Source organism: Lupinus angustifolius, chromosome LG18 (assembly GCF_001865875.1).
Source record: "Lupinus angustifolius cultivar Tanjil chromosome LG18, LupAngTanjil_v1.0, whole genome shotgun sequence".
NCBI classification, from domain to species: Eukaryota; Viridiplantae; Streptophyta; class Magnoliopsida; order Fabales; family Fabaceae; genus Lupinus; species Lupinus angustifolius.
The window spans coordinates 394,830-408,507 of NC_032026.1; the positions used below are offsets into that span (position 1 = coordinate 394,830).

At 32.0% G+C, this 13,678-nt stretch overlaps 2 protein-coding genes across 2 annotated transcripts; one reads left to right on the plus strand and one right to left on the minus strand.

Annotated features, from left to right (window-relative positions):
- Positions 2,514 to 5,255, plus strand: LOC109333338 (protein RMD5 homolog A-like). Its single transcript, XM_019568781.1, has 2 exons — positions 2,514 to 2,582; positions 3,821 to 5,255. Exon 2 carries the CDS (start codon positions 3,866 to 3,868, stop codon positions 5,027 to 5,029), a length of 1,164 nt encoding a protein of 387 aa, XP_019424326.1. The 5' UTR covers positions 2,514 to 2,582; positions 3,821 to 3,865; the 3' UTR covers positions 5,030 to 5,255.
- LOC109333337 lies at positions 5,757 to 11,383 on the minus strand. The gene is made up of 10 exons (XM_019568780.1): positions 11,142 to 11,383; positions 10,569 to 10,638; positions 9,687 to 9,811; positions 9,353 to 9,461; positions 9,197 to 9,260; positions 9,057 to 9,112; positions 8,496 to 8,603; positions 7,532 to 7,681; positions 6,311 to 6,481; positions 5,757 to 6,234 (listed from the first exon to the last, which is right to left on the minus strand). The coding sequence occupies exons 1-10, from the start codon at positions 11,345 to 11,347 to the stop codon at positions 6,001 to 6,003; spliced, it is 1,293 nt and encodes a 430-aa protein (XP_019424325.1). The 5' UTR covers positions 11,348 to 11,383; the 3' UTR covers positions 5,757 to 6,000.

Consider the following 13,678-nt stretch of genomic DNA (forward strand, 5'->3'; position numbering starts at 1 on the left):
CATTGGTTTGTCAATTCTTTATTGACTTGGATTTTTCTTTGCCTTCCTAGTTATTGTTGTTTTTTTCTCTCTTATAATTTTCATAGTACTAAAAAAAATTATGACTTTTAACTTACTTCTTAAAATTATCATTTTCCTTAGTATACTTTTAACTTACTTTTTCTTCTTCAAGACTTTGTTTAATATGTGATGATAATAATAAATAAATGACATGACTTAACCATTTAGAGTTCTATTTTATTATTTGACTTCAAATTATTCAATTACGTGAAAGCAATGTTTGAACTTAAAGAACCTTTTTCTCTTAATGTTGTGTCTCTATCAACTTTAACAACAAGCTTGAGAATATAGATGCTATGAAGTATCGTTCTAAAGTTAAGTATTATATTATTTTCGTAAACAAATAATTATATAAATAGGATTCGAATCGGGTAAAGCCCACATAATTTCTAGTCATGCTCGATAACCACTCCGGCGTGTCCACGTCATGCATTCATTTTATAAATTCATTATATAAATCCAAAAATTCCTTTGGTCAAGGAATCTTGTGCATTCCCACTACTTATGATTTTAGACACGTTTGATTATATATTAACGTGTTAAGAATATATAGGTTATGGGTCCATATATTTTTTGTCAAAGGATTTCTATATTCAATTCTAAAATAAATTTTGTAGTTTGTTTTTGTTTTTCTTACAATTAATAAAATCTTTGTTGGGACTTTTGAATTATTTTGTATTTTAAATATAAAAAATCTTACACACTTATTTATGTGCAATTGTACCAAAAAGTTGTTGTCTTCAAAAAAGAAATATATGCAACTGAATTAATCATACACACTTATTAGTCGGGTCATTTTTTGAACTCGGATATAGTCTTATACATGATGCTAACCTGACCTTAAATATCGATTGAGTCAACCTTTGAAATCAATCTTAGACTCGATTAAATATAATGTATGTCAATTTTAGATAAAGACTGAATACTACTTATTATTATGAATATTTTTTTATCGGCAATTGTTAGTAATGACTCGAACCCACAACCTCTTACACTTCATTTCTTACGACCGCCATCTTCACCATCAGACCACCTTATGACTCTTATTATTATGAATATGTAATTTGACATATAAAATTATATTTGTATATATATTGGTAATCATGCATATATGAGGGAAAATAGAGAATCAATGATATTTTTGACTAAAGCAATGTTATCACTTTGTACATATTTGAACCGAGACACATATAAACGTGGTGAGTGAGTGACTATGAGACGGGACGAGTCATTATTATATCCTATCTGACCCTATATATTGATTGAGTCTAACTTTTGAACCCAACACCAACCCTATACCCTATGAGACACCACCTTATTTGAATTCAATATAACTAGGTCATATGATAGGAGGATCGAGTCGAGTCCATGCTGAAAGACTGAGTAAGTTCGTATTCTTTTTAATTGACAAAATATAATATTGTAGATTAATGTTTCCAAGCATAAACTTTAAAATAATGGAGTATATAAAATTTAGCAGAAAATAATTAAAAGTGAAGATAAGACATAGTTTTAGAGAGGGTAACATAACATGATAAAAAGATGATAATTTACTTATTATAAGGAGATGAACTTTGTTATTAACTTATTATAGAATATTTACCTCATAGTAATTGTTTCATCACTTTTCTTAACAGCAATAATAGTAATATTTAGTGACAATTTAAGAAATAATAAAAGTTTGCCATCAATTTTTAATTGGTTAAATTTAGCATTATAAATTAATGTTTTAATGAATAAAATAATATAACTTAAATTTAAAATAATGAAATGTATAGAACTTATTAGCATTAGTTAAATTGATCTTTGAATCATTTTATCTAACACTTTTCAATCAATGATTCGGGTTATGCTACTGAGTTAATGAGCTATTGGTTAGACTGACAGACCCGATTTACATCAAAAAATTTAAATTTTTTATAATATTAACTAATTTTTTTCATAATGGAATAAAACTGTACGAAACCATTCATCAACCGTTCGACAGTAAGGCCTTGTGAGATATTGATACAGTAGTGTAAGGTTCTATGAGATTTCCAATATGACAAAAATGTTAATAATTCGATTTATGAGAGCGACATTTATATAGTCCGAAATGAATTAGTTTTTTACCTATAAAATGAGGGATACTCTCAATAGTACAAAAAACCATTCATCATCGATTTAGTTCGATTCATGTAATAAAACTTACGGTTAATTGAGATAAACTGAACCATATTATTATGTTTGGTTAATTACGTAACTCATATTACATTGATTAATAACTATTTTTTTTGTAAATGTGTTTACAAGTTAGTTTGCAAGTAGAAATGAAAATATATATATATATATCTACATCATTCATCTTAAATCATTATTAACTCTTTAATAAATATTTATCGTAATCATTATCGTAATTGTGTATAAATATTACTCTCTAAAAAGAAATATATGAAAATAAAAGAGACTTGAATTTGAAATCTTGATTTTCTCTTCTTTCTTTGTCCAAATTTTCAACAACAGATTCTTTTCCTCCTTTCTCTGTAAGCTTCTCTCTCTATCCATAATCCTTCATTTTCATGTTATCTTCATTGTTAAATTGATTTGAATTGGTTTTATTCACCTCATTTTCTTAGGTATCTTGATTTTTTTTATTGTAATCTTTCTTTTTCTGTTTCAACTATACTAGCATTATTTTTGATCTTGTGGCAGTGATTGTATTTAATATTTTTTCGGTTAGAAAGAAAGTGAAATTATTGTGATTCAGTGTTCATATTGTGCTGCTATTCACAAGTTGATACTTCTGTTTCAATTTTCTGTGGCCAAACACACATTTGTATTGTGATGGTTTTGGTTATGAGTTTAATATTTATGCATTATCGGTGTAAAGATTTATGTACAATCAGTACATCGTCTATTATTCATTTGTATTACTTTTATTTAAGAGTCGACCATGACTAAAAATGAATGAGATATGATATAATGAAAGTGTAAAAAACTGATATATTTTCCATGCATACATCTTTTTTCTCTTTTGTTATTAGTTATGCTTCATGTTAATCATAATTATGTGTTATTAGGTGGAAATAGAGTAGATTAGACTTTAGTCAACCTATATAATATATAGAAGCATGTGTATGGCTTGTTTAAATTTTGTGAGGCCGAATCTATTTAAAAGTTTGGTCTATAAACTTATTTAAAAGTCTATTATGCTACAAGAATAGGCCAACAAGTTTGTTTTTAAATAGGTTAAAATGCATACTTTTAAATAAGCATATTGAACACCAACAATTAAAATACGCTTCATATATATTTTCTAACATGAAATTTTAATATACAATCAGTTTAGTTATATTAAAATAGTATAATATAAATATTAATATATTATAATTAAATAGGCTGACTTGTTAGGTTAACTAGACCTTATAGACGACATAAAACTTGACATATTTAAAAAGTCGTAGCCTGACCCCAATAGACAGCCTAGCCTGTTTCTATCTCTTACTGCTATGTCGCTTTGTGCAACCATCCGAGATTGTTCTATCTTGAACATGTACACATTTGCACTTACTTTTCCATCTTCAACCTTTGTTTTGAACCAATGTACTTTTTTCCTTTTATTTTCCCTTTGTTGTTTACTTTCTGCATTGTATTCCTTTTCTCTCAATGAAGCCTTATTTGATCTAATTTCTTAGAATAAAAGCATAAGAAAGTGTAGAACAAGTAGTTTGTACACTTCTGTTTTGAATGTTCATTGTATTAATGCTATGAACCTTTGCAGGTGCATGACATATTAGCTTTTAGATATCACAAACTGTGAAAACAGATGATACTCAAAATGGAGCTGAGTATTATTAAAGATGCATTTGATCTTGTTACAAAGACGCGGAATTTATCTAGTTCTAAGACCGACAAAGTGATTGATGCGATCGGACTGGAAATTGAGATTGCTTTAAACACGATGCGTTATACCGAGCATGGACTTGATTGTAAAGCTGTTCTCAATAAGCTCAAGAACAGATTACTTGGAATTGCTCCACTTAGCCGAATGGAAGACATACAGAAGGGGTTAAATGCACAACTCAGCAAGCATGGGAAGCTTCTTGAGAAATATTTCAACCCTAATATATCCAAGGCTTATGAAAATTTTCACATTGATACACACACATTAAACCAAATAATTTCCAACCATTTTTATCACGAGGGCTTTTTCGATGTCGGGGACCATTTTGTAAGTGTGGTGGGAGAACCAGAATCTGCTGCCATTATGAAATCTTCATTCCTAGAAATGTATCAAATACTTGAAGCTATGAAGGATAAAAACCTGGAGCCAGCTCTAAACTGGGCTGCTACTAATTCTGACAAGCTTGCTCAAAGTGATTCTGATATTGTGTTGAAACTTCGCTCCATGGAATTTATGAAAGTAATTCAAAATGGAAGTAGAGATGAAGCTTTTGATTATGCCCGAACTTACCTTTCCCCTTTCGCTTCCACTCACACGGCTGATATCCAGAATCTTATGATCTGTCTTCTGTGGATCGGAAAGCTTGATCAATCTCCATACAATGAGTTAACATCCCCGTCTAACTGGGAAAGGTTGGCTGAGGATCTCAAAAGGCAGTTCTGCAATCTTTTGGGCAAATCATACACCAGTCCACTGCGTGTGACCGTAGCAGCAGGGGTCCAGGTTTTGCCGATTATCCTTAAATTCTTGACTATCATGGTAGAGATGAAGCAGGATTGGCACTCTATGAACCAGTTGCCTGTACCAATTGATGTGGACTGTGAATTCCAGTTCCATTCTATTTTTGTTTGCCCGGTCTCAAAAATCCAAGCAACCGATGATAACCCTCCGATGTTGATGCCCTGTGGCCATGTCCTTTGTAAGCAGACCATCTTAATGATGTCCAGGAATAGCACAAGGGTATTCAAGTGCTCATATTGTCCCTCTGATATTGATTCAGCACAGTGTAGGCAGCTACATTTGTGATGTTCATGGATATTTGTATGAAACTCTTGTACTGAAAAACATGTGTCAAATAGTGTTTAGGATTTACTCTTGTACTGAAAATCATGGGTTGAATAGTGTTTTGTTAAGCATAACCTGTGTATGGTGATTGCAAAAATCCATGTCTAGTTGGTGATGTATGTAAGTTTCATACATTAGTTGTAAATAGAAATTCTTTTAAAAGTTGGATATCACTTGCAAGTTGCATCCATTTGGTAAGGAATTAATTCATTTCCGGGTGTGTGACTATCCTTTCCATCAAATGTCACTCACATGAATCGAATCTTTGACTCTTCAATTGTTTTGGAGATCTAGTGGGACCTTACATCACTACATCAACGCCTGATTACGTGTCAGAGCATTTCTTTCAATATTTCTTGGTGATTACGTGTTCTCATTGTATCATTTTTTTTAATGGAACCCAAATGTTTCTCTAATTATTGGAAGGTATTTTTTAAAACAAGTCATTGAAGTTGCATTAACTATTATTTAATCAAGTGAAGTTTTTCTTAACTCCTAATGTTAATTTTCCTTTACTTTCAATGTTGAATTTCCATTAATAAATTACATAAACCATAAGTTCTGTGAATTCTGAAGTACCATTAATGTGTATTCCATATCTCACTTCAATAACTATCAATAAAACATAATGTTACTTGGTATATTGTACTAGATAAAATGTCAATTTCATTTTAATCTAACTAAACTTAAGTAAATATCTATAATACAACAATAAATGAAAATAATTTTAAAATTAAATCAAAGTTCTTTTATAACTTTTCAATATGACAATTATTTTTCAACCTATAGATCATATTTTTGAAGTAATGGGTGAATAAGTGATTCCCTGAGTCTATGTATGGAATAAACATGATTGGCATTCTACAATACTAATAGAGCTATTTGCATTTTTTTTCTTTCTATTTGCATATGCTGAAGAAATTGTGACCTTATTATGGCCTCAGAAGATTAGGCCCTGCATTAGAGATTATCCAAGATGAGATCACATCCACAAGCAGATCAATGTCCTTTGATACTTCTGCACTAAGGACTCTTGAATCCATGCCTAGTGTGTTCCCTACTTCTTTGGCAACTGTCTCCCATGGTGTTCCAATTGCGAGGTTTGACAAAAGCTCACTTCCACGATTAACTGCATCGGCCATTGCCGGTGGAACATTCGGTAAAGCCTGCAACAAGGTAAATAAAAGAAATTAAGGATAACAGCTTATTTAGAATAATCAAGTTATATTTAGCTAGAACTACCTGCTGCAATGGAAGACTATGATTTCCCGGCAACTTGCGTATTGACATGTCTAGAATTGAGCTAATGGCTGATTCTGCACTAAGCACCTGTGCTAGAGTTGAAGTCTCATCTATTAAGTCATCCTTGAATTTTATCAGAAGATTCTTAGATATGCCATAGTATGATTTTATCTGAGAATTAAGAGACAAAGAATTAGGGAAATTATATGCAAACCTAGAAAATGAGATTCCCAACAACAAAAAAGAGAGAAAAGAAAAGAAAAAGTTCATGCTCTCAAGAATTACATGGAATTTCAATAAAATGCTTCACAAAAGGTGGTGTTTGGAACCTACTTTAGAGTTTAGAGTAGTAATTTTACTTTAACAATGTTAGCGTGTTTGTGCCTAACTAGAGTGGAATTGGAGTTTAAAAAATAGTTCCCCTTAAACTCGGCTCGAAACTCGATTCGGGCTAATCCTTATTGAGTCGAGCTGAGTCAAGCTTGACTGTACTCATTTCCACCCCTACTTAACACATCCTTCATGCCGAAAAATTACCCATATGGAGCGTATAATGAACATCTACAGGTGGACCACCATCATGTAGGCTCTAATATCATATTAGAACATTTGGGCCTAACTACATATCATAAGCTAGCTCATAGGAGGAGGAAGGTCCAAGCCATGATAAATGAATCTTTGTTCATATTCTCAACCAACATAGAACTTTGATACTTAACAAACAATACCATAATTTAGTTGGATATGATTGACAATATTGCCAATCTCGTCTATTCTACTTTGTATGATATAAGTATATAACAGACTTTTATGGTTTTACCCCCATCGACCCACACACAATTTTGAAGGTTCCAATAAATATAATGTAAGGCATGAGAGTAACTGCAGGATTCTCTAAATTTAAAGAAACTTGGTCCTAAAATGACATTCAATTAAAATTGTCTTCTATGACGTGATTATATAATCCTTGGAAAAAATATGATCAAATTTTAAGACCTTAAGAATTTGATGCAGTTAGGAACATAGTTGTAACATCTATTTTAATTAAAAATAGAATTTATGCAAGAGGGGTATTTTCATTCTTAGCAAAAAAATATCTTCATTGACAGAGAATTGAAATGCAATGGTGAGAGGTTATGCAGGATGAATGTTAAACAAACCCTTTTTTTTATTACAAGGATCAAATTGTCAGAAACATTAGTAATTAGAGAAGTCACATACAAGTCGACGTGTCTCCTCAGGCTTTGGAGTAAAATCTTCTCTTCCCTTGACCAAGTCCATGTACAAGGGAGGGAGTTGCTCAACTAAAGGTAGAACCTGCTTCATAATGGGAGGACTAACATTTCCTAATTGTTTCAAAGTAATCTCTGCCTGCATACATGCATCTAAAATTAGCCATTTAAAGAAGTAACACCAATACTGTGAAAAGCAGCATTTGAAGGCATTTGCAAAACATTATGTAATTTTAGAATGAAATTCCCAAGACTAAAGATACGACAAGCACTGTCAGAACAAGGATTACTGAAAGAATAGGGAAAATTAAAGTAATATCCTGAGATATGGTCAAATGAAAGAGACTGCCCACTTTGTTTCCAATACTGTAGTTGGCTCCCTTACTGCAACAACTTTCCGAGCCATGAAACATTGTTAACTTCTACCATGCAATTACAGTATTGCACTTGAGCAAAATTATAGTAACCTCTCGAGACCAAGACTTTTCCCCATGTTTCTAACATAGAACTTGACTCCCTAAGTTTTTAATATCATATAGCAACAACCTCCCTTAAGAAAATCACAGGTCCTTCATCATTAAATTTGTTGGTGATACTCTGCAATTTATTTTCCACTGTTCTCTTTTGAAAGCATTTCGTAATAAAATTGAAGCAGGAGAAATAATAATTTCCTATGTCATGAAAGAAATTTTATTTTCTTAAAAAACTTTTTATTCGAAGTTGCAGCTTTGTCTTTCATAAAAATAAAGTAACAGCCAACTGAGTTGCCCAAGAGTTTGACTGAAAAACGTCTAACTGGAACTGAAGGGAAGGTTGTTGTAATGACATCAACAGCAAAGGAGCCAAATTCTATTCGACATACCTCTATGGAGGTTGTTCATATTTCTCCTAGAAAATATTAATTAGATGCCTTCCTCCGTTTCCGGGCAAGATAGTTATGTAGCAATACTGACCCCTGCACGTAGTGTTGGTGATGATAAAATATCTGATAGAATTGGACCAATGCTTTGAGCCATTGGGACAATAACTGGAGAGAACAAAGGGACGGCTGAACTTGCTTCCTGCAACAACGAAACAGAATCTAGTTAGTCACGATTACATTATAAAGAAGATACTTACCTAGGAAATACTGACAAAATGTGCCTTCTTCCAAGGTAGACTGTATATGTCCTTGCCACTCTAAAGCAGTAAAGAAACTAATAGAAGGGACAACGAATTAAGGGGAAGGGCATCTTGTTTCTCCCATTATCTTCAGATTTCTTACACCACAGATTTGAATAGATCATATTTGAAGATGATAGATCAAGAACAAAAATAACTAGTCTAATTCTGAAAACTTAGATTTTTCAATCCTTTGAGTTTTTACCAAGTCACGAAGTAGAGTGACTATTTTATCAGATCACCAAGGATAAGTTAATCTTCAACTTTTCCACTTATTTCCATTTATTAAGCTACACTTATAAAAGACAGCAGAAAAGTATTCCTCCCTTTTCTCTCTTTTCTGTATGAAATACCTTATTGTTGAATGCCATGAAAACATTTCCAGATCTTGGCACTGCATATCTTGATCCTGGTACAGTAAGCAAAATATTGAGTAGTCACAAATCACCTCAAATTTTTTTACAATCAAGTTTGAAGATCTTTTTTAACATACCAATCAGAAGGTGGACAACTGATCCCAAAGAATGGCCAACACCAAAAATAGGAAGGTCTTGGACCTGAATCAGAGAGTATCCTCAATAATTCCCTTTTATAAAACCAAAATAGAAACAGAACTAAACTAGCACTCAGATCATAAGTTGAAACTTACGGTTTCTTGGAGCAAACGATAGCACCTGTCAAATTTGAACTGTACTTCATCTGCAATGAGAAAGTGATCAAACCCACTAGCATATGGTGTTGCAATGATCAATGCACCCCTAGTAACAGAAAGGATTTTATGATTAGTTTTCTCCATTGATAGATCAAGGATTTTGCAGAAATAAGGATATTTCATACAACAGAGTCTGTCAGGGAATTGAAACATCCAAAAAAGAAATAGGCATCTGAGAAGCACACTTCCAAAAATTAGTTATAATATCTCAACAAAATTGTGTGATAAGAATGTAATTTGGTGGATGTCAGGGACAGAAACACGGACTTACTTTTCTGAGAGGCGCTCAAGAAACAAACGGTAGGTTAGCTGAGGGGCGGCTCCAACAAATATACCCCCGATAAAATGTACAACGAACTCGGGTTTGATGTTTTTGGGTTTTAGAATCCATGCTCCCTGAAATTATACATTGAACATATACAATGTTTATGGAGAATACTTTTAAAACAAAGGGATAAGAAAAAATAATTTGTCACTTCCAATGGGCTTCTGGAAAAAGCCAAAACCATGTCGCTGCTTTTGGTATTTTAGAAACTGTTAAGTGTAATAAAGCCTTTCACGAGCCTTCACGTAATAGCTTAAACTTTTGAGATAGTTTTCACTTCTTGGTTGTGTTTCAATGACACTGTGGCACTAAAAGTGTTTAAGGTTATATAATAACTAAAACTCACTTAAAATGTTAATATAGAACCTCAGGTTTTACAGGTAAAGAAGTCAAAGTCCTTAATCCAAAGCAAATCACAGAATACATATATGTTTATATGAATGTTTGGACTTCTCTGTTTATGTCTTTCATGATTAAAAAGGCAATCTTCCGCTTAAGACTCAAATTCCTCATGCATATTATGATATAACCTTCTCTAACATTATGGTCAGCGAGAAAGAATCATCTTTATCAGACTGTCCAAGAAGTGAGAGCCTTTTTCCAAAATAAGTACTGCTAGTACAAAATATAGATTGACAAATTTCCCAACTCAATACAACTTTTACAATATGATTATGATAAAAAAAAGGTCGGCTCAGGCTCCAACCTAGTGTGGTATAGGAATGGTAGATGTATGCAGTCTTACCCTCACATTCGAAGAGGCGATTTCCGAGCTATATGATTATGACGGTGGATATAAAGTAATAAATAACAATATGTAGTATATACCTCAACTTCGGTCCAATCTCCGGAACTCCACCAGGCACCCTGTGACTGTCTAACGGAATCAGTAAGTAGTCTGCAAAGAAACAAAGGAAAACCATGAGTTTAAAACCGCAGTCAATCGCATAAAACCCGGTAACCTAATTACCAGTCAAATATCCATCGAGTAAACGATCAAATTCGGTCATATTAGACCCTACCTAACCCTGAATGATGGCAATTACTCCACAGATCCTTCAATGTACAATTTGTCATTCAAATCAGTCCCATGGAATAGGATTACCTCCTTATCTAAACAAAGCCTAATTTGAATGATGAAACACATATCAGGAACCATGAATGTAGTTTCCATCATCCAAGGACTAACACGATGAATAAGTCGGCGCAACGATAACCTTGTTTACTTCTGTGACCTATAGAGTTTCATGAATTCAAATCTCGGAAACAATATCTGGCTCGAGACCCTACTAAGTGAGTCCGTAATTAATTTAAAAAATAATAAGACTGCATACATCTACCCGACTCTGAGTCAGTTAAATTAGATATAATATTATAATATAATATATATAGAGAGAGAACCTTTCAATTTGAGAGTAAAGTTGAATTGAATTATTGGATCGTTGTGAAGGTGTGTTGTTGTTGTTGATGTTGGAGGAAATGATAGTGGTTTGGGGAGAAGCAAAACGACGACGTATAGGAGGAAGTGATGAAATGAAGAGAGGAGAAGAGTTAGGTTTGGATGTGAAATTGTACAAGCTTGGTGTCCATGAATATGATGTACTCATACTTTATCAACCTATTTCTGTTAGATTGATGAAATGCTAATGGAATGGTCAATAATAGTGTTGTAGTAGTAGTGTTCCACACAACTCTTCTAACATTTAACTCGAATTCGAATATTTCTGCTATCCCGCAATTTGTGTCAGTTATAATGAATGTAGTTTACTAAACTTAATTGGACTGGTCAGTTCAATATAGAACATACACTTAACCCCAATCTAAGTTACTAAAATTTGTATGAATTGGTTTGATTAAGTTATTTTATGTTTAAAACTCGATGACTCAGACTATTGAAATAGTCGGACTAGTCGAATCAATCGTTTAAAAAAACATCAAAATATTGTCTTGTGATAAAAAACATATTGTATTTTCAATATATTTATAGTTATGTTTGCGGTTGTTGAAATTTTGTTTTTCATTTATTATTTTATTTTGTAATAAAACCTAATTTGCTTAATTAATTTCTAAAATTATTTGTGGGCTTTGATGTGATCAAAATGTAAAAATTATACCATTGGATATTGTTTTTAATTTATTTGTAACATTTTGTTTTATAAAATCCTTTTTGTTGATCGATTAATTGGATATTTGTATGATCTTAATGTTTTTAAGATTCAAGTATAATATTATTAAATAATATTAGGTAATATTATAAAACTTTTTGATTTTTTTAATGTAAATCAAATTAAATGATCTAACTAGTGACTCATTAGTCCGACTAATAATAAAATAATTAATCGAGTCGATACCCGATTTAAACTTAATAACATTGATTAGACGATCCAACATGTATCAGAAGAGAACAACTCAATGATATTGGTGCAATTTTATATAACCAAAATGCAAAAAAAAATATTGAATTATAAGAGTACTATATAAAAAAATTCAGGACAAAAGTGCCTCTGCCCCTACCAATCACAATTTGATCATGAGAAAAATATGTCTAAAGCTGATCCTATGTGACATATACTTTATTTTATAGATAACAACTTTTTGATAATCAATATGATAGTACAAGTACCAAATGAAACATGTTGCATGTGATATAAATGATGTGATAGCCATTAAAGTTAGCAAAAAGTGTATTGGAACCAAAATGTGTTCTTTTTACGTTGGTATAAGTAGTACATGCTTGATTCTTGATTCCGCTTAAGTAAGGTATCGTGTTTGAGTCTTGTGGATGAAAAAATGTCTACTGGGAGAGTTAGCCCCACGTACCTGTGGATGTTCTCAACTCGGATATGATTGCCTCCAGTACGATGATACATATGGGAAACCAAAAACATATTATCTTTCTCTTCCATTCCTAATTGGAACCGGTAAAATATATTTGTAATTGCTCATTTTCAAACTTTTCTATTTATAATTGTGTGATTTCTTGCTTCTAGGTAACCATTCTCACCTTCATTATGTTTTGAAATGCTAAAATACTTTTCTATTTATAATTGTGGAATGGACTTCATTACTTGTGTGTGTGTGCCTTTTTTCAAGATATTGCATGAACACTAGTTGGTGTAGGATTTTTTGACATCACATCTTTTATTATACTTCTAATTGTTCTTTGGTTGACTCAACTTGAAAATGTAAATGCTTCTTTGAAAAACATTTTTGCTATTGATTATTTTCATTTGGAATATATATTTCTTGATTCTTGATGTTAGGTACTATCATATTTGTGGTTTCTTTTGGAAGTGTAAATGTCATTTTTTTGGTACTACAAATGATATATCTCTCACCCTTTTGAGTAATGAATTAATTTATTTCAGGATGTGTGATTGTCCCTCCCAACAAATCTAAATATCATTAGTTGGCTATTGGTAAATAAATTTTACAATCGATATTCATTTTATAAGAAATGTATATTCGTGCATATCTATTGGTGTATAACCCCTATTGTTATACTTCAAATTACTTGGTAGAGGTTATTATCATCACAACAATGAGATAGAAGAATTTTTTGTTTTGGTCTTGGTCGAACTAGCCAGTCTGAGCGAGTTCAATATCGCAAGACCTAGGCGAGTTTTACAGGTGTGCTTCTCTTGAGTTCAGTCAACTCGAGAGAGGTTTGATAAGGTTCTTCCATAATGTAAATCAATGCTTTTATTGATATTTTGAGCTTTTTAAGTGTGATAAGATATTTGTAGTCTTATGATACAATATAAATTTGTTATAATATATTCGGTTATTTAGAGAGTTTTGAATAGATTATGAAATATGAATTATAAATTTGGAATTTTGTTAGTGATATACATATATAAAAATATGCATTCAAGTCCTCAAACATAATAGAGGATAGAGGTAAGGTAATGGGGATGATCATCTGTCTTTATCGGTGT